General features: G+C 38.8%; 1 protein-coding gene across 1 annotated transcript in view; it reads right to left on the bottom strand.

The window, feature by feature from the left end:
* Positions 1-22,325, bottom strand: part of PLEKHH2 (pleckstrin homology, MyTH4 and FERM domain containing H2) — a 1,501,506-nt gene that overhangs the window by 985,413 nt on the left and 493,768 nt on the right. The window contains exons 3-4 of the mRNA XM_044075068.1: positions 4,158-4,307; positions 2,717-2,800 (exon numbers count right to left, since the gene is read on the bottom strand). Of these exons, the coding sequence (XP_043931003.1) occupies positions 2,717-2,800; positions 4,158-4,307 (234 nt within the window). The remainder of the gene's footprint in view (positions 1-2,716; positions 2,801-4,157; positions 4,308-22,325) is intronic.

The following is a 22,325-nucleotide window of genomic DNA, read 5'->3' as shown; positions in this document are numbered from 1 at the left end:
ATCACTCAGGTGATGATAAACCAAAGGTGTATTTAATGATAAAAATCCACAAGAAAAACAAATAAAATGTGAGCGATGAAGTTAACACTTGTTTAACGAACGCGCTCACATTTTATTTGTTTTTCTTGTGGATTTTTTTCATTAAATACACCTTTGGTTTATCATCACCTGAGTGATTTGTGCCTGTGAAACTCTGCCTGCCAGCATTTTTATTTATTTAGTTTGTTTTGCTGCTTCTGTTTTTTTGAGTCATTTAAAATATGTTTTTTCTAGAAAACAGATAAGCTGCATTTATACATATTTATGATGGGAAGTTATTCAAACTTAATGTATTCCCTAGAATAACTTAATGAACATGTCAAAGATAAAAAATACACATATCACACTTCACGGAAGTAAGCAATAAGATAATTACACTAACCATACCATAGTAAGACCAAAATTAATATATAATTATACTTAACAAGCAAGTACGGCCACAAAATATAATATATATAGATATAGATAAATATAGATAGATTCATGGCATTAGGAGGTGAAGTGAATACATAGGTATTATAAAAATATAAGGTTAGTACTGACAAAACATTTTGTTAAGGTAATGTACAGTGGATATAAAAAGTGTATACACCCCTGTTAAAATGCCAGGTTTTTGTGATATAAAAATATGAGACCACAATAAATCATCTCAAAACTTTTCTCACTGTTAATGTGACCTATAACCTGTACAATTCAATTGAAAAACAAGCAAATCTGTTAGGGGAAAGATATAAAAACAGTACAATAAGCTGGTTCCATAAGTGTGCACACCCTTAAACTAATACTTTGTTGAAGCACCTTTTGATTTAACTACAGCATTCAGTCTTATTGGGTAGGAGTCTATCAGCCTGGCACATCTTGACTTGGCAATACTTGCCCACTCTCCTTGCAAAAGTGCTCCAAATCTGTCAGATTGTGAGGGCATCTGTTGTGCACATCCCTCTTCAGGTCACCCCACAGATTTTCTATTGGATTTAGGTCTGGAGTCTGGCTGGGCCATTCCAAAACTTTAATTTTCTTCTGGTGAAGCCATTCTTTTGTTGATTTGGATGTATGCTTAGGGTCATTGTTGTGCTGAAAGGTGAAATTCCTCTTCATCTTCAACTTTCTAACAGACGCCTGTAGGTTTTAGGCCAAAAGTGATTGGTATTTGGAACTGTTCATAATTCCCTCCACCTTGACTAAAACCCCAGTTCCAGCTGAAGAAAAGCAACCCCAAAGAATGAGACTGCCACCGTCATGCTTCACTGTGGGGATGGTGTTCTTTTGGTGATGCAAAGTGCTGTTTCTGCATCAAACGTACCTTTTGGAATTGTGACCAAAAGTTCAACCTTGGTCTCATCAGACCTTAACAGTTTCCCACATGCTTTTGGGAAACCTGATGTATTGTTTTGCAATTGCAAAAAAAGAAAAAAAAAGAAAAAAAAAATCCTGTCAGAATAATATCTGCTAAACTTCTATTGTAACTTCTTTATAAACCTTGTAATTCTTGCTGGAGCTTTTCTTACCGGGCCTCTACTGAAAATGGACATATATCCAGCTAGACTAGCCTGATCAATAAATGTAAAATAAAATAAAAAAATAAAATAAATAAATTTTAGTCAGGCCTGGATGTTTTTCTGTGTAAGAAAAGGCTTCAGTCTTGCAAACCTACTCCATAGTCCAGACATATGGAGAATATGGAAGATTGTTGTCACATGTAGTATACAACCAGTACTTGCCAGAAATTCTTGCAGTTCCTTCAGTGTTGCTGTAGGTCTCTTGGCAGCCTCCCTGACCAGTTTTCATCTCGTCTTTTCATCAGTTTTGGAGGGATGTCCAGTTCTTTGTAACGTCACTGCTGTCTCATATTTTCTCCACTTTTTGATGACTGTTTTCACTGTGCTCCATGGTATATCCAATGCTGTGGATATCTTTTTGTACCCTTCTCCTGACTGATACCTTTCAACAATGAGATCCCTTTAATGCTTTGTATGCTCTCTGTGAACCATGGCTTTTCCTGTATCAGGCAACTGAGTAAATGTCAGGAAAATCCTACTACGACAGCTGAACTTTATTTGGGTGTTAATCAGACTCTCTTTAATTGATGGCAGGTGTGTACCCAAGAAGAATGAATGCTGTAATTAAATCAAAAGGTGCTTCAACTAAGTATTAGTTTAAGGGTATGCACACTTATGCAACCAGCTTACTGTACATTTTTAATTTTTTATATTTTCCCCTTAACAGATTTGTTTTTCAATTGAAGTGTACAGGTTAAAAGTGGGAAAAGTTTTGAAATGATTTATTGTGATCTCATTTTTTTATATAACAAAAACCTGGCATTTTAACAGGGGTGTGTACACTTTTTATAACCACTGTACATTTTCTTCTGTATTTTCTTTGGTATTATGAAAACTGGTTGCTTAGAATGGAACAGAAAATAATTTCTAACTTGACAGGATAAGTGTAAACCTATCCATATTTTCTAATTCTATGTCACCCTTGAAATAATGATGTTTAGCTCCAGTGGGCTTGTATAATCACTAAAAAATGAGTAATATTAATTTAAAAAAAGACAACTCCCTAAACATTAACTATGAAACAAATGCTGAATAACAGATATATAACAGAGAAACTTAAGCAAAAACACATCATCTTTGAAATACAGAGTAATGGATAGAGAACAAACAAGACATACCTCACGTAGCTTAACAGTCACCCATTCTTTAATTTTTGATGCTTTTTCTTCTATAACTTTGGCTTCCTGCAGTCTCATCTGCTTCTGAAAGAAGCAGAGGTGTCAAACACCACATGAAGTATTACATTAGAACATATTTAACAATTACATTAAACAGTCATAATTTCTACAAGTTAAAAGACAAGCCATAAAGTATCAATCACAGCAGCTAGACCTCTTCCTCTTCTCTGCAGATTACAAAATAGGTTCATAGGTTGGTACTGGGCTATCTGCCCGAAGGCATATATTAGCCCAGCCACGTTGTGCGGTATTCACCGCCCCTTTAGTAGTTCCCTAGACCCTTGTACTAGCAGCTAGTACCCTTGGCCCCTATCTAGTAGTGCTGTTGGTGTGATTCCCGGTGTGAACTTTCTGTTACCCATCCACTCATCAAGGTTCCTCTTGAAGAGTGATAGTGAGGGGGTCTGTCTTATGTAGATCGGGACCCTGTTCCATAGTAAGGGAAGTCTCTGCGAAGGGAATCTATCCCTCCAGCATGTTCTATTCATTGTTGTGTTGAGGTTTATATCCCTAGAGCGTGTAGCTCGAGTAGATTTGGTTTTGCTAAGATGGAGCATGTTCAACAATTCTGGGTTGGACACGGCTCTGTATGTTAGACAGAGATCCCCTCTGAGAAAGCGGTATGCAACAGAGAACAGTCTTAGCTTTTTCAATCGTGCTGCATAGGGCAACTGTTTGAGGCCAGTAATCCTCTTGCTTAGGTACCTCTGTGGTCTCTCCAGCTGCTGGAGATGTCTAGCCAGGTACATTCCAATTGGTGCATTGTACTCAATAATGGGTCTGATGAGGGAACAGTAGAGGGGTACCATTACATCCTTAGATCTTGATGTGAACCCTTTCGTGATCAGATGGGTCACATAGAAGGATTCTCTAACCACTTTGGTAACATGGTTATCAAAGGAAAGCTGACTATCTACTTGGGTCCCTAGATCCCTTACTTCTTCTTTTTTCAGGGGATTACCTCCTATGTTGTAGTTTGCGGGTACTCTGTTTTTTTCCAAAGGGGATTACTACGCATTTTTTTGCATTTAGCTTGAGACCATGGCTTTGACACCATGCATCAGTCTCATTTAGGCCCTTCTGGAGGATCTCCATGTCGGCCGGAGACTCTATTATAGCACCCAGTTTGCAGTCGTCTGCAAACTTAGTCAGCCACAGCCCTTCCGTGCTTGACTGTACTTCTGAGAAGTATATGCCAAACAGGAGGGGCCCCAGCCCTGAGGCACACCACTCGTTACTGGTCTGGATTCGGGCATAGATCCCGCTACTCTTACTTTATGGGATCTGTCTGAGAGCCAGTTTGCATACACACTCGTTGCTAGCTTCTGCCTCCTATTTCTCTTGTGTTTTAGCTGCACTGCCTGCATTTTTGTACACTCACCTGCTCTTCAACTTGTTGTTCCAAATGTTGCAAATAGTCATCTTTTTCCTGTATGATGGTTTCCAGTTCCTGACACCTCTTGTAGAGCAGATTTTCTGATTCACTAGTTTGGATGTTGGCAGCCTTTAGTTTCTCTTCCATAACCCGTACCTTTAAATAAAACTGAATAACATCACAAAGGAGGTACTTCACGTATTCAGTCATTGCATTTTTAAATATATCTGTTGGTCAAGTTACCAAAACACTTCAAAGCAAACTATTTTCTTTACTAGCCATTTTCTGATAGGTGGATTAGCAATCAGATCAAATGGACACCTTTCACTCAGCCCCTACTTTGTGTTTTCCATTTAACGTTCATATTTAGCAGGTAAATCTTTTAACTTGCATGAGAACATGAAAATAATTTATTAAATGTCTCTGATGGTTCACACCTTCATCTCCATATTTAGCATTATCTGCTGGGTCATCCTAAACAAAAATGAAGTTGCAAAATGCCATAAAAAGGCAATTTTATTATCTATAACTGCCGCAAACAGATTATGAAATCATTCAGACACAGGACTACCTTACCTGTGTTAGCGTCCAACCAACTTTTACATTTAGTTGGCTTATCCAGTCTTAACGGTTGCCTGCTTTTATCCAAATAAAATGCGCCAAAACATTTCTATTTACTTTTTTTTTTGTTTTACTTATCCATCAGCTGGATAAAAAGTGACAAGGCAAAATTGCTTTCTTTTATAGCTGATCCAGGAATACTGATGTGGTTAAGTGACTTATCCACAGTTGTACAGTATGTATACAATAAGCAAATGAAAGCTTCATGATTAATAACTACTACAAAAAATAAAAGCAATAACAATACTTAGCTCAATACTATATTCTAACTCAGGTTCCTTACAGCTGGTTGAGCCCCACAAGCTCAAAGACATATTGCTCAAAGCCACGGACTCAACAGTGCTGTAGTCCTTACACTCAGCTGCTTGTGCCCAAATCCAAATATGAATTCAGCAAAGCAGCTTCTTTCTTTCTTCTTCTGTCCCTAGCTGGCAGCCAGTGGAGGTGGTCAACCACATAGTTGGTATGCTGCTGTGGATGCCACTAGATTCTGGACTTCCTTCATGATACCTTTCCATGCTGTTCTGTCCATGGCAATGTTTCCAGCCTGCTATACATCAAGTTGCCAGCTTGTCAGGTCCTCTTCAACCTGTTTAGCCCACATCTTCTTTGGTGCAGATTTGTGAACTCTCCTGTTTGTGGGGTGCTCTCCATAATAGTATGCATGGCAAGCAGCAGGTGTCCATCCTGCACACATGTCCAAACTGCCACAACCTCATGTTATGGATCTGTTCGCTGATTGTTAGCTACTGATCACATTTGGTCCAGATGCTTTTATTTCTAATGCGGTCACAAAGCGAGATTCCCAAGATTTCACATAGGCATCGCATTTGGAATACCTCAAGCTTGTTCAGGTCTGGCTTGAGGAGGATCCAGTGGCAAGATCACTGCCTAGAAAACGCAAATTTTGGTGGTGATAGAGATGTTTGCCATCTTCCAGGACACCAGCTGAGCAAGGCAAATGCTGCTGTGGCTTGTCCAGTCCTGCTATTGATTTTTAGCTCTTGATGCCACCTTCTTCTCCTGGATCAGTGAACCCAGATATTTGAATTCCTGCATTTGTTCGATCTGAACTCCCCTGAGTTGGACAGTGGCTTGTGACCAGTCGGTTGCCATCACATTGGGCTTGTCTGAGTTTATCTGTAGGCCATACAACTGAGCGATGCAGGCAATGTTGTAGAGGATATCTGTGGCCTCAGCATCATTGTATGTGAAAATGGCGCTGTCATCGGTGAACATTAGGTCAGTCTTGGTCTCAAATACTCTCCTCATGATGGCATTCACCACTGTGTTGAACAGCAGTTGAGAGACCATATTCCCTTGACGGACCCCAGTCTGGATGGTAATCTCTTTAAACAGTTTGTTCTGAATGTGCACCTGGCTGGATGAACCATTGTGTGATGTTTGAAGGATTCTGATGATTTTCTTCGGCACATGCTCAGTCTCCAATGTCTTCCACAGGGCAGGCCGGTAGATATATCCAAATGCGGACTTGAAATCAATAAAGACAATAACTGTACATTGTCCACACTAGATTCTTTGTTCCATTAGCTGATGGATGGCGAAGATTTGATCATAGCATCCTCTGTTTGGTCTGAATCCAGCATGTTCTTCCCTGCTTGTTTGCTTGCAGTGTTTCTGACGCCTGGACTGTATGATCTTCATAAAGACTTTGCCGATGATGGAGAGCAGGCTGATGCCATGGTAGTTCTTGCATTCCCTGTTGTCCCCCTTCTTGTGGATGGGTACAATGATGACCTTCTTCCATGTGGATGGTACCTGTTCCATAACCCATAGCAGCTCAATCAGTGTGTGGAGTTGGTGAAGCAGGATATCACTTCCAGCCTTGATTGCTTCCACAGTGACCTGATATACTCCTGGTGCTTTACCATTTCTCAGTATTCTGATAGCTGATTTCACCTCTTCGACTGTTGGCTTTGCATCAGTCACTGGGGCCTCAGGAAGACTGATGGGTGGCGGATTGACTATTGGTCCATGAGGTGGGTCATGGTAGTATAGCTCTTAAAAGAACTCCCTCCAACATTTCAGGCATTCACAAAGTGAGCACACGAATTTCCCATCCAAGTTTTTTCATGTTGTTGCTGGTGGATTTGGTCAGTTGTTTGAGGGTGCTGTACTCATGTTTGGATGCTGTCTCCTCTAGGTCAACTGTCACCTGGTTGGAATATGCTTCCCTTTCTACTTTCAGCCTTTGGTGAACTTCTCAGTTGAGCTGCTGGTATCACTTGTAGTTGACCAGCTTCGCCTGCTTCCATTGGGCTAAGAGATCTAGGCACTCATCAGATATCCATGGCTGCATTCAGTGGCAGATGGGTGGGCACAGCAATTTGGCACATTCCATGATGGAGTTTGACATCTGCTTTTCTACCTCATCCATGTCCTCCATTTAGACCAATGCTGCAAACCAGTCTGACAGCACAAAGCAGCTGGAACATGCTAAAAGCTTGTGTCCTAGGGAATGAAGTGTGGAAGTGCTAGCAGACCAGGTATGCCAGGAAGGGGACACAGGGAAGGGGAGTTTAGGGAGGAGATGGGGATTTTAGGTGTAGATAACAATTAGGAGTTTAGGTTTAGGGAGGGGGGGGGGGGTTTGGGTTTATGGAGTGATTAGAAGAAGAGATTAGAGTTAGGAAGGGAGATTTCATATTTGGGGAGCATTTGGAAGGTTACGGTTAAAGAAGAGATAGGAGGGGAATTTTAGGTTTAGGGAGTGATTGGAAGGTATCAGAAGGTTAGGGTTAGCAAAGGGTGAGGGATTTTAGGTTTATAGATTGATCAAAAGATTAGAGAAGGAAGTAGGTTTTAGGATTAGATATCAATCTGGAGTTTAGGTTTAGGGACAGCGTGAGAGTTTTTAGGGTCAGGGTTCTGGAAGGGATAGCTTGGTACTTCATGGGGATCGAGTTAGTGGGAGTTAGGACACTTAACATGAGCAAGTGGCAGCAGGGAAATATGTTAAAAGCTAATGCTACATGAGCGCTTCTAGTAGACCCTTCTAACTCTGACAGTATGGCTTACTATGTTAATGTAGTAAGCTGCAAATAAGCAACATTTTGCTGACTTAAGTTACAATCTACAACCTTCAAATACAAACTAATAAGAAAGCAAGTTGAACAGCAAAATGGCTCCAAGTCAACTACATAAAAATGGCATTTGAACCTAGAAGGTCATACACAATAAAATAAAACAAAAGGTCAAACATGATAAAGTAAAAAAATAAAATAAAATAAAAATAAGATGATTTTTGATGTGTGATTAGAGCAAGCCCCATTTCATCAATGAAACTAATGGAAAACTGCAGAATGTCATCATCATCATCATCATTAATCTCCTCTCATTTTTACATGTGGTCAGGGTACTGTCACCTGTTGCTACCTTTCTCTCTCTCTTGATCCAGTGCTGCATTCATATTTCCGTTAACATAAATACCTGACTCTCACAGGTCTTTCCTCACAGAATCCATCTATCTCTTAGCTGGACATTCTCTCTCTCCCCTTGCCTTCTTCAGGTCTCTCCCTAGCCTGTGTTACCAAGCTGCCTCCTGCCTTCCTACACACATAATTGAACCACCATACTCTCTTCTCTTCGTCCCTCTCTGTAACTGAGGTTATTCTGACTTCAGCTAAAATGCCCTAATTTCTTTGTCTTTCCTACAGTATGCATTGTACTACCCATCCTAGATACTTCATCTGCATCACTTAAAGCTTCCTTAGCTGCTCTGCCCTCAGTGCCCAGGTTTCTGTACCATACACTGGTTTTGTACATCTACCCCCTGATAGTTTGTACCACTCAACTGCAGCATCTCTGATTCCAGCTTTGACCTCCTCAAATTTCCCCTCTCCTCAGCTATAACTTAAGTACAAGTGAAGTTGTTAACCTGTTACAATATTTTCCTTTCTACGTCTGATTTCCCCTTTTACCACCTCCTATCACTTGATTAACTTCCTATTCAGACTGTTTGTAATGCAATAGTTCTGTTGATCTGCCTCCCCCAACCTGTTTGCTAATGTAGTCTATACACTATGAACAAGACTGGTCTCAGAGTTGAACCCTGACATACATCAACTTTCACTGGGAATCCCTCTGTGAGTCCAACTACTGTTCAAACTTGTGTCGTTGGATCCATGTACACAGTCCATACGAATTCTACCATCAAAGAACTGTCCAAATCAACTTTCTTGACACCTTATCATATGCTTTCTGTATGTGTGGGAATGTCCAGTTTAGCCCTTTCCTCATTTCCAGCTCATCATTTATATATGTATATATATATATATATATATATATATATATATATAGACACACACACACACACACACACACACACACACACGATATAAAAAGTGTACACACCTCTATTAAAATGCCAGGTTTTTGTGATATAAAAAAATGAGGCCACAATAAATCATTCCAAAACTTTTCCCACCTTTAATGTGACCTATAAGCTGTACAATTCAATTGAAAAACAAATCTGTTAGGGGAAAAAATATAAAAAATAAAAAACGTACAATAAGCTGGTTGCATAAATGTGCACACCCTTAAACTAATATATATATATATATATATATATATATATATATATATATATAGTTCTACTTCAAAACATTGAATTGTCATAACATTGAAACTCAAAACACTGAGACCATAACATCGAAAACCCAAAACAATGAAAACTCAGAACACTAAAACTTTGCATCATAAGACTGAAAACTACAACGCACATGTAAATAACATCCCCTCCACCTATAACACAACCAAACTAACAAACACACTTTTTACTACGTCTCTGCAGTTTCACCTCCCCTGCATAAATTAAATATACCATCTCCAAGATCGCACCACAGTGGAAAAAAGTTAATTTCCTAACCTCACTGTATTGCGATCACCATACAGAATGCAAACATAATGTCTAAATCACTTACCTGTATGTCCTAAAAAGACGTACAGATTAGCAAATAAACACTTTTTCCTCTATTCACTTCTCCCAGGACTTCTCAGAAAATAACTTAACTTCCATGAAAGCAACACATCCATATGTTTACATTCTGTATGGTGATCATTTTACAGTGGGATTAGGAAATTAACTTTTTTCCACTGTAGTGCAATCTACGAGTTGGTATGTTTAATTTACGGGGGAGGTGCAGGGGTGCAGTGTGTTTGTTAGTTTGGTGTTGTTATAGGTGCACGTGTGTTGTAGTTTTCTGTGTTATGATGCACAGTTTCAGTGTTCCGAGTTTTCGTTGTTTTAGGTTTTCGATGTTATGGTCTCAGTGTTTTGAGTTTCAATGTTACGACAATTCAATGTTTTGAAGTAGACACATTTATGTGTGTGTGTGTGTGTGTATGTATATATATATATATATATATATATATATATATATATATATATATATATATATATATATATACATACATAGATAGCCTGGCTCTGTGGGATACAGATCTGAAGCCCTAACTGTGACCCAGGTACACTGAAGTAGCCAAGCAGGGAGGATTAGGAGTGAAGGAGATAGGTGCTCATCTCTCCTGGAGGGGGGGGGGGGGGGTCATGTGAACTGGAAGAGGCACACTGAGCAGTCTGATCTCCCTGGTAAAGACTGGGAAATACCCACTGTGTAAGTGAGGGGACATTCAATGCAAGACATTCATTGCACACCTCCCCCCAGCTGCTAGCCAGGTCAGTATGCATTAGGAAAGGGGACAGAACAAGACAAAATGTGACTCGCCCTTGATGGCCCCCTCCTGGTCAACCCTCCTCCCAGTGATGGGGAATGAGGGAGAGGGCTGATGGTCAAGAGCCAGGGGAGCAAAGTGTAGCATAAAAAAAGTAATGTTATATGTAAAGAAACTTTTGCCGTTCTATCCTTTCTAGCATTACTCATTTTTATTTATTCCAAATTGCAGAAAAACATTTTTTTTTATTTTTTAGCAAGAAAGTGATCTGGTCTAAACAACCTTTTCAGATATGAGCTGGGCCAGTGGCAGCAAGAAAAATGTACAGAATATAATCCATAAAGTCTATAATTATTAGAAGCAGATCATGACTCTCACAGCAACTATAGCTTACTGAGACAGCGATTCAATGTAAACTATGGGTGACATTCAAAAAATAATGTAAACAATTGCATGGGGATGATACATAGTAAAACTCACATACTGTGCCATACACAATTCATAAAAGTGAAGAAGACCACTTATATCACAGGCATAGTCTACCACATATGTGGAAAACTCAAAGTATACCACAGGTATACAAATGTTTACCTAAGCTAAAGTATGCAGTTCAGAAAGCAACAAATACTTTTGTACTTTTTACCACTGGAGACGCACTTTACAGGTGTCCAGCTGTGGACTATGTATCTAAACCCAATAAATTAACACCCCAAGTCTTCACTTAAGCTGATGTGTTGCTCAGCTTTCCAGTCCATGCTAACAATATCAACCAAAACTGCAAAGAAAATAAAGAGAAGTTTTGTGAGGTAGCAGCTGTAGATAAATACTTCTGTGAGCTAGCAAACGACTGTTAATTATTAGTCCTAGTGTGGTACACTCTAACATGCTACCACAACCACATATACTTTTTCCAAAGCAGTGAGGCACCACCAATTTTGGCAATGGAAGCATATGCCCAACTGGATTCCCTCATTAGCATAAGATGCTAATGTATCCTGCTCCAAGTCAAGGAAAAAAATGGCAAAACATAGATAAATTGCTCCATGGATTTTATTCAAAGAGATGTGGGTGGTGAATATTTGAAGAACCAATGGAATGAATGACAGTGTCCACAATATAGTCTAGGTTTAAACAGATTTTAACCAGTGGCTACTTCCACCTTGGCTATAAGAAGTCTAGTTAGAGTAAACCCATATTTACCTTATTACCTACCAGCAAGAAGACCCGGTCGCTATGGAAGACAAATGTCTAAGTGGGGTCCAACCACAGGATCAAATATCTGAAGATCAGAACAAAAGAAATAAGGCAGTTGTGCAGGTCAGAAATACTGATGGGGTAAAATGAAAAGACTGCTGTCATCTCCAAATAACACAGAGGTGATGACTAAAAATGGCAAAGAACTAAACTCCATCAGATGTAAAGATGGACCTAAAGGGAAACGATATGGCCAATAAATTATGAGTTCTTTTTCTGGGTTGGATCCGATGTGTAATAATTTAGTTAAGTAATATGAACAGAATTAAAATGGAGAGAAAGGACCTACCACCAGAACAATATTTACACACCAAGCATGAGGACTGTGCTATATTATAAATGTAATATGAAAATAAAGTAACTTACTTAAAAAAAAGAGGTCATGAGTAAAAGGTTTTGACCAGAACTACTGTCACAGTTGCAGTAAATGCCATGTGCCTCTGGAAATTTGTTTCAATATGCATTGCTCTAGGAAAGACTAATCAACTACATACTGTGCGAAAATAGAGTGCTAAATGTCATAAGTGGAATTCAAAAGGATCTTTGTGGTACCAAGCTTGCTAGAAACCTGTACTGAAAGAGATGTGGCTAACAATGGTACTGTATTTCTAACAGTAAGGCTGTTTCAGATCAATATCATGGGACCCCCTCCAAAGTCAATGTCAGTTTGTTGCTGAAACAATGCCATTTGATCAATTATATCAAAATGAAAGCTTTAGGTTAACTAAGACAGCCCTTGTGAAGTATCCTTTGCTTATACTGGTATTAACAGAATTAATACTGCAAGCAAGACTGGGACACTGATGTGCCCTAAAATGAAACTATGCTGGGAAAGTGAAAAGTCCTTATATATTTATTAATGAATGCTAGCTGATGTTGTTAAGACTCAATAAGCTTAGCAAGGGTAGTCAAGTTGAATATGGGCCTACAAGACAGAGGAAGACATAGTGTTGCAGGTATTAGGGAAAGGCTGGATGACATAATGCTTCCAAGGAATATGAATGACTCCCAATATGTGTGTGAGAGACAGACAGAGACTGAACAATTAAAGACAAATGGAAGACAATTAGCTTTAACTCATTACATCTCAGTGACGCTTCTAGGTGCATCTGCAGTTAACTCCTAGTGACGCCTCTAGGCATCAAATACTATTTGTTCATATTTGCATCAATAATTCCAAAACCATGCTGCGTACAGGGTTTTAAAATGTTTCATCTTAAAGCTTACACAGTAGCAAACTCAACTGCATTAATATTTGACCTCTGTCTAGTACAAGTAAATAGATATTCATTTATACAGCTATAATGTTCACATTTTTCTAAATATCTCAACAACCAAGTAACATAGACAGAACTCCTTAACCTCATATGAAAGCTATCAACTAAATGAATAAAATGCTGCTGACAGTATGTGTGTAACTTGAGTGGTTGCTGAGATATTGTAAGTTGTTTACAAAATATTACAAATATAATACCTGCTGTGTTTACTATGACTTACACAATTCGGTTTAGGACCTAGAACCAATAGAATACTACCACTATAAAAATAGTTTGTGCTGAAGAGTTTGTCATTTATACTTCTTTCATAATCCTTATGGTTCCAAAGATATGAACATTTGTTTGAAATGTGAGGACATAATTTGATTCTGTGAAAAAGCTTAGGCTCCGCCCATTGGAAGTTACAGTGAAAACTTCCTGAGCTCCATTGCAGTGAATGAGTTTTAAAGAAGTAGCAATTTTAATATAGGGTACAGTGTGTAAAAGGTCATTTGTTTGCTTCATCAGGAAGACAGATGAAATATTTGCAGATGAAGCTATGAGGATTTACAGTAAAGTGTTGTATAGGCAGTCTACAAATATGCAAGAAGTGGTTGCAAAGGGCATTAGCAAAGTGAAATGGAAAAGGTCTGGTTAGTCCTGGGAAATGAAAATAAAAAGAAAATTAAATATTAGATTTGCCACTGAGTTTTTTCCTCTCATTATAATAGTTTTGTCTGTCCAGGTTTTCTACAACTAAAATGAAGAGTTTGGTTCATTTAATTATGACAAAGCCACTGAAATCACTTTAATACTGAAGCAGCACTGCAGCTCCTGTCTTTTTCCATTTCCTAAACACTATCAACATGCTTTAAGCTAATTTTAATTCAAATGGTCAACTCTTTCTTGCAGTACATATGAATAGCAGGCCCTAAACCTAAAGATAAACTGTGCATAAGATTCTTCATGTCAAGTTAGTATTACTACAAGAATACAAAGGGAGACAGTCAAGTAGTACCAGCAAGTCAAATAGCAGAAGCTCCTTGAGTGGTGAGAATGAAATCTTCAAGACAATAAGAAAGGGAAAGGTCACTACCTGCTCACCCATACAGGTGACATCTAATGACAACAGTGGATGTCTACCCCATGGAGCTTGAGCCTATTGAGTCTGCTCTGCCATGTGCAATCACATTGTAAGCCGAGGAGAATCCTCACAGGTCATCTACACCGGAGCTTGAAAAGCTGCTTCAGGGCAGACAACTGCTCTGCTAGATGAGAGGGTAGGCTACCCCACAGGATTAGCAGACTCTCACTTGGAGTAGACAAGCTCATGGGGTATCTTACAGTAGGAATAAATGAGCCATAATGCCTGCCCAGAAATCACCAGAAATTGTGACTAGAGAATAAATGTGACAATTAGGTGCAATAACAGGTGCCATCAGGCTCAGTCCTGTGGGGGTGCAAAAAAAAAAATAAGGTGGGTAACAAAGAGGAAAGCTTTTTAAAGACCACCAAGATCACTGTTTGCTAAATTTGTAGTGTGGAAGATAAATGAATGGCACCTAGAAGGGGAGATGGTGAAGGCCCACTCATTAAAAGTAGTTACCTGAAATGTGTCTGAGATTTGCAACGTGGAGCATGAGGTAAACCTTATCCACTCAATGAAAACATGGAATAAGTTTCACAATGCCTGAGTGAATTTACCTCTGTGACTACATGGAACATACAATGCTAGTATGTGATACAGGGTTAGAAACGGTCAAGAAATGAAGAAAGGTAAAGCAAGAATGGAGGGAGACGGGACGCAAGCAATCTACAGTGAAGCTTGGAAAAGCCAGTGCTTTTTAAATGTCCACTAATTACAAATTCAGCAATAAGCCACACTGGGACATGCTTGGAAATGACAGGTAACAGCTAAAGGCACTACTTCTTCTTCTTCTTCTTCTTTCGGCTTTTTCCCGGTTAGGGGTCGCCACAGCGGATCACCTTGTCCGCACATTGAATGGCAGTGGAGTTTTACGGTGTCGAGTTGCCAGCCCGGCGCCCACCCTTCCACAGAAGGCACATTCACACGCACACCTAGGGCCAATTTAGAGTGTCCAATCCACCTGCAGCATGTCTTTGGGATGTGGGAGGAAACCGGAGCACCCGGAGGAAACCCACGCGACCACAGGGAGGACATGCAGACTCCGCACAGAAGGCACCAGCTAAAGGCACTACGAAAGGCATTTATTTAACAAAAGCAGAGTAGCAGTTAAGAATAATGTCTAGGCTTATTATACCTAACAACTGTGCAAATGTTGACAATACAGTGGGACAGTAATCAGAAGAGCTAAAGCCAGTCTTACAACAGATCAAAAATATCTGAGGAAACAGTGACAAGCCAGACTTTAAACAGATTTTTTTGGTGCTTTAATTCCAAAGATTTAAAAGGAACATTGTACACCAGAAACTGTATATGAAATGAATAGGGAAAATGAATTTCTAATGGCTGAAAATGATTCTAAATTGTTGGTATATGGTTGTGCGGAATGGGAAAAGAAGTCACTGTGTTATAATGAGTGAACAATTAATCTGGTGATGGCAGTGGTGCTGACTGATTAGTTCCATTTATGAATTACTTCTCCATTTTACTTTTTTATAGGAAAGGCAGGGAGTTTCCAGACTTGTGACAAAGGGGAATGCATGTGACCTACTACTGGTACATTTAAGGGGCTGGAATGAGTATGGCTTCCCAGAGTTGGAAGATGAATCCGCCACGAATAGTACAATTTGGTGGAAACTGGCTGCATATTCCAAAACTAAATAGTGAATTATACTGGGAAGAGGATCTGGTGTAATGGTTGGCATTCTGTGTGGTTAGTTCAAAATGGAGTTGTGGGCAAAGTAACATGGTTGGATTAGAGAAAGAAATAATAAGCAATAGTATCAGTCTGTACAAGGAAAGTTTAAGGCAGTGTAGGGCACTGCATCCAAAATCCTCCTGCTCCAAGTCACAGCAGAGAATAAAAAGCAGTGCAATTAATCATTTGGTGGATACCTTAGGACACTTATGGCAATTACTAAGGTGTATAACAGCATAAGTGGGAACACCACCAAATTGTAACAGAGTTACAGTTTTAAACAAGTTTTATACATAATATAATATAATACTGATAGATATAGATACATAAATATGTGTGTGTGTGTGTTCACTTTTAGGCTAAAAAACCTTTTTCCCCCATTTTCAACTGCACATTGCAAATACTGCTAATTTTCTTATCATGTAACGCTTGAAAAAGATTTTATCTCTTGTCTAATTTTGTACACATCATCTATTTTTATTGTAATAAGGCTTCTGTGTTACTGTTTTTCATCTTGATATAGCTGTATGTTTGTCTTTGTCTGCCTGGACCAGGTCACAGTAGTTAATAAATGCAATAATTTACATATATATATATATATTATATATCTATCTATATATATATATATATATATATATATATATATATATACACACACACACACACACACACACACACACACACAAAATACAAATATATATATATATATATATATCTATATATATACATATATATATATAAATACACACACACATATATACTGACACACACACACACACACACACACACATATATATATATATATATATATATGTAAATAAACTACACATATTAAATAAACCTGTTTTAAGCCATGGTGGTCATCTGGATTTTTTTGCTACATTATCTAAATAGAAGTGATAGGAGTATATGTTTAGGGTCCATCATTGGGGCTATTTAACTGGTTTGTTGCAAGTTAAGAGAAGAAGACACAGATTTTAAACAGAGGAAGGAGTAGACGAAATGGATACTGGAAAGACTGATTAAAAAGGTTCTGCAGGACAGGACCCCAGCAGATATTTTGTATACTAATATATTTGTGGTGGTAGTAATATATCATCAAAAGAAAGGAGATTCTATGTTAATTTCCCAAAGTTGAAACCTCACTTTACAGGTATTGCTATAAAAAGACAACTTAATGCTTTGGATTCTGGTATTTTATATATATATATATTTTATATATATATGCTCACATACATCATGAAAGACAAAATTAATTGTACAAGCTTACCTATTTATAGGTCTATCAGATCCAAGAAAAACTTTGACCCAACTAAATTTCAACTTGAACTCAAATCATGTAACTGGACAAAACTAAAGTTCCTTCCCCTTGATGAGGCAGTGTCATCATTTAACAATTCATTCCTTACTATACTTGACTCGCATGCCCCTAAACGCTCAATAAGAATTAAAACTCAGCTAGCACCCTGGCTAACAACAAACACCAAAACCAAAATAACAACTAGAGACAAAGCGTGGGATAAATGGCGCACTACCAAACTACCCCTAGATCGTATCAAATTCCAACAACTTAGAAATGAGACTAAAAAAGCCATCATACTAGATAAGAAAAATTACTTCTACAATCTGCAACATAAACATCAGAATAACCCTCAAAAGTACTGGGCAGGCATAAATAAACTTCTCCAACCAGGCAAATCCACTACTCCGACCCCAGGAACATTATCTGACAAGAGCCAAGAAGATATAGCCAATTAATTCAATACTTTCTTCACAGAAACCATCCAGTCATTAGCTAACCAACTTTCTCCTCCCCACACTTCTATAAACACTATACCCGACTCACCACTCTCTTTTAACTTCCAGCCAGTGTCCACATCCTTTATCAGATCCCTTTTGAAAAAACTGAAGCCAACCACCCTTTCAGCCGATCTTCTGCCGGCTGAATACCTGCAAATTGCTGCAGATGTTGTAGCCTACCCTATCTCAATCCTAATTAACAGAACCATAACCGAGGCCTCAATCCCCTCAATTTGGAAAATATCCTATGTTATTCCACTCCACAAAGGAGGTTCATCCACAGAACTATCCAACTATAGACCTATAGCCATACTATCACCACTTGCCAAAATTATGGAAAAGTGCATGCACAACCAACTAATGCTCTATCTAACCCAAAATAAACTACTCACAGACTCTCAACATGGATTCAGACCCCATCATAGTACAACCACTGCCCTCCTCTCTTTAACTGAAAATATTAATCTTAACCGGAATAATAAAAAAATATCCTCCGCTCTCTTCCTGGACCTATCGAAAGCCTTCGATATGGTAAACCATCAGTTACTTCTATATACTTTAAAAACCCTGTATCTAGATACTCCAGCCCTTGACTGGTTTCAAGCTTACCTCACTGGGAGACAACAAGCAGTAATGTGGCAAAACAAGCTCTCCTGCCTACTACCAAATACCATAGGAGTTCCTCAAGGTTCCATATTAGGACCTCTCCTCTTTTCAGTCTTCATAAATGACATCCAAACAGTCATCCCTGAAGCCACCTGCATTCAATATGCAGATGACTCGACTATAATATGTTCCAATGCCTCTCTTGCAAATCTACTAACTACCACCCAACATAGCTTCAAAAGTCGAAAACTGGCTTGCCAACCATCTCCTGATCTTAAATCCAAACAAAACCAAGTTACTTCTCTTCTACCCAACCAATAGATCTCCGACTGAAAACTTCACTATAAAATCCAATAATGGGACCATCATCTCCCCAGACACCTATACAAAGCTATTAGGAGTAAACATTGACAATAAACTCAGATTTGATATACATATCAACCAAGCCATTAAGTCAGTCAACAAGAAACTTGGGACCCTATATAGAATTAAAGCCTTCCTTATCCCGAATGCCAGGGCAGCCACAGCCCATTCACACCTTCTCTCTACCCTACTATATGCCTCTCCTGTCCTCACTCACCTTAACAAATCTGATCTGGCCAAGCTCTCATCCTGCTATAATCACATTGTCAGGTTCGTTACAGGCCTACCCTACAGAACACACCACTGTACTAACCTGAAAAAGCTTGGATGGATAGAATTCCCACACCTTCTTCACCAATCCCAACTCATAGAGGCCTTCAAAATCCTTAAACAACCTGAGAATACCCCAGCACTAAAAAACTTAATGACTCCCTACTCCAATCTAAGCTGCCTTCGCTCAGCAAACAGACTCCTTGTCCAAACAACTAAATCTCTCAACCTAGGTGGTGACGTGCTATTTGCCAACACCACTGGTAAAATATGGAACTCTCTCCCAAATAACATCACACTTGCAACTTCTCTAAGTCAATTCAAAAATAGTCTAAAACTCCACTTCAAGTCACACTGGCTATGTCCTTGCTCAAACCCAGACTAGCTCTGTGCCATTAACTAAAACATAAACAACTAGCTAAGATGATAAGTACTTTGTATACTGTGATAAAGAAATATGTATCCTGTCTAACTCTATGTCATTATACTGCCTACCATCCTTGCTAATATGTTATTAATGTTACATTTGTAGTAATCTCAGAAATAGTAATGGCAGTCTTGTACTTGTATGTAAATAGCCTATGTTTTTGTTAAATTTTTCAGCTCATTTACTGTACCTAATTATCAATGTAACTCTGTTGGAGCTTTTCTCCCCGGGCCTCCGCTGAAAAAGGACATGTATCCAGTCGGACCATCCCGGTTAACAAATGTAAAATAAATAAAATAATAAATAATATATATATATATATATATATATATATATATACATACATATTTATATATATATATATATATATATATATATATATATATATGTGTGTGTGTGTGTGTGTGTGTGTCGGGCAGCTCGTGCTACTGGGCTGCAGGACTACAGCGGGGGCCCCCCCAGCTGTAAAAACAAGTAAATAAACAAAATTAAACAAAAAAGAAAAGAAAAGCAAACGCAAGTCCCAAAACATCGCGCACTCGTGGCATTTCTTGATATCCAGACTGCTGGTAAACCAGTCTGGGGCATGCGCACAGAATCCAGACTGTCTCACCAGCAGTCCGCATTAAGAAGACAACATTCAACTCCAAATATCCCAGAAGTCTATGCAGTTATAAGTGCATAGACTGGAAAGGGACAGGACTGCAACGTCCGCAAGCTGGTGGTCTCGCAGGAAGGGGAAGGATTTATCAGGGATTTTGGGACTTTACAGCTGCTCATCGTTTATATGGATGGATTTATCAGGGACTTTGGGCTCAGGATTTATTTTACAGCTGGCTCTCATCACGGACGTTTAGATGAATTATTTAATGCTGCAGGGACTTTGGATTTAGTTTTACACGTCTGCCGTTTATTGGGCTCAGGTAGTATTACACAGCGTGTGTGTGTGTGTGTGTGTGTGTGTGTGTGTGTGTGTGTCTGTGTGTGTGTGTGTATAAAATGCTCCAGTTGCTACATGGTGGTGGGTAGAGAATACCATAAGGCTTGAACCCTGTACCTTGGGCCCAAGTGGCAAGAGCCTTAATTCCCTACCCACCACCATTTGTAAAAAATATGCAGATTTTTGCCTCATATTTGTTTTGTTCTGTTCCTCATAAAATCTGTGGTTTCTGTATTTGTGTTTCTTTACACAGTCAGTACTGCAGTGATAGCATTGTTGCCTGACAGCTACAGGTTCTCTGGTTTGATTCTTGGCATGGCTGCCCTCTGTGTGGAGTCTGCATGTCCTTCCTTTGTTTGCGTGGGTGTGCTCTGGATTTTTTTGCTACATTATCTAAATAGGAGTGATAGGAGTATATGTTTAGGATCCATCATTGGGGCTATTTAACTGGTTTACAAACACGTGTCTGGAGTGTTTCTCCCTGGGCCTCTGCTGAAAATTGGCTTTTGTTCCAAGAAGACTTTCCTTGTTAACAAAGTATAACTAAAAATGACAGGCATTTGAATTTCAGACTTCATATTCTTCAGAAAGTACATGGTAACACAAAATCTTTTTATTCTAGCAATTTTCTAAATTTATAAGATTAATATTTGAAATGTGTCCCTATTTTTGGGATTGTATTCCCCCATTATTGGCTTTGCCCAGGTTTTTTTGCACTAAGGTTGAGAGCTATGCTGAGAACTGAATTCAGTTAATATGTTTGAGGGCTGTATTCCCCCATTACTGGCTTTATCCAGGTGTTTTGTGCTAAGAGGTTGACCACTACGGTGAGACCTGAATTCACTAAATGGTAGCCATTTAAGTTTCTGTCTTCCTCTCTTTCACAAAACAGCTGATTTGGCATAATGGTACGTTGCTGTGACTGTTTTGCACAGGGTCCTGTGTTCAAGTCTTGGCAGTGAAATGCATGGTGGTAACACAGCATTTTATTCTAGCAACTTTCCAAGGTTATAAAAGCAATGTTTAAAATGTGTCCCTGGCTTTTTCCCCAAATACATTTTGGCTTTTTCCAAATTTCCTGGGCTGCAACGTTGAGAGATACAGCTTAGTGTCGAGTAGATTTTACAAGGAGCTGACAGGTGCAGGGGAAGAGAAGTTTTGTGCTGCTTATGCTGAGACTGCTTGCATTGTTAATAGCACAACAGGTAGTGTACTTGCTTTTGATGCAGAAGGCTGTGGGTTCTTCTCCCACAGCATGTAGATGCATTGCTGATATTGTACTGTGTTGTAAATGGGGTGGACGCTGCCATCTTGAGAATGTCCTCTTTGGCGAAAATACCTAGTAAATATGAATCCATCCGTTATTTGCCATCCATTCCCTATTGCAATATTACTAACTTATAATTTTTTAATGTAATATACGCAATTTATTCCTCAAGGGCAACAGGCACTTTATTTGTAGATGAAACAATGAAATATAAAGTTGTTTGCTAGCAGCAACCTCTTCATTAATTACAGATCTTTTTAATGTGGAATTATTTAGATGCCTTTTACTTCTACAGAGATTGTGCATATTTACTAATACTGGTGGATTGTAGACGTTTGAGTAGACTTTTATGATGGAAATGTTCCCAATTGGGCAGCACTGACATTATCGTTGCATGCATTTTCTTTCATTGTTTACTGTAAAAATGTTCAAAACAATAAATTTAAAACAACCTCTAACAACTGTACTGTATTATACAAGGAATATAATTTAATGCAGTCAGGAAGGTGCATCACAGAACACATGTATGTTTTGTGTGCAAGGGGCCTATCATTTGAAAATAGCCCAAAGTTAATCTTTATCTGCCACTAGCCAAATGTATTTTCTTTGAATGTGGGTTTCAATGCTGTTTCAATGAATGTGAGTTTGAAGGGCAGAGAAGTTTTAATGCTAAGTCAGTTTTCATTGTGAGACTGCATTGCTTTGTTTAGCATATGTCGTACTGTTTGTGCTGTAACATACAAAATAAAACGTTCAAATGAAGTCCAAATCATCGCAGAAGTAAAGCAGTATGCACAATACTGTTTACGGTAAATGGGGTGAAATAGCCAAGT

Source organism: Protopterus annectens, chromosome 6.part0, assembly GCF_019279795.1.
Source record: "Protopterus annectens isolate FY-2018-M chromosome 6.part0, PAN1.0, whole genome shotgun sequence".
In the NCBI taxonomy this organism is placed as follows: Eukaryota; Metazoa; Chordata; order Ceratodontiformes; family Protopteridae; genus Protopterus; species Protopterus annectens.
This window is presented reverse-complemented; position numbering and strand designations above follow the sequence as displayed.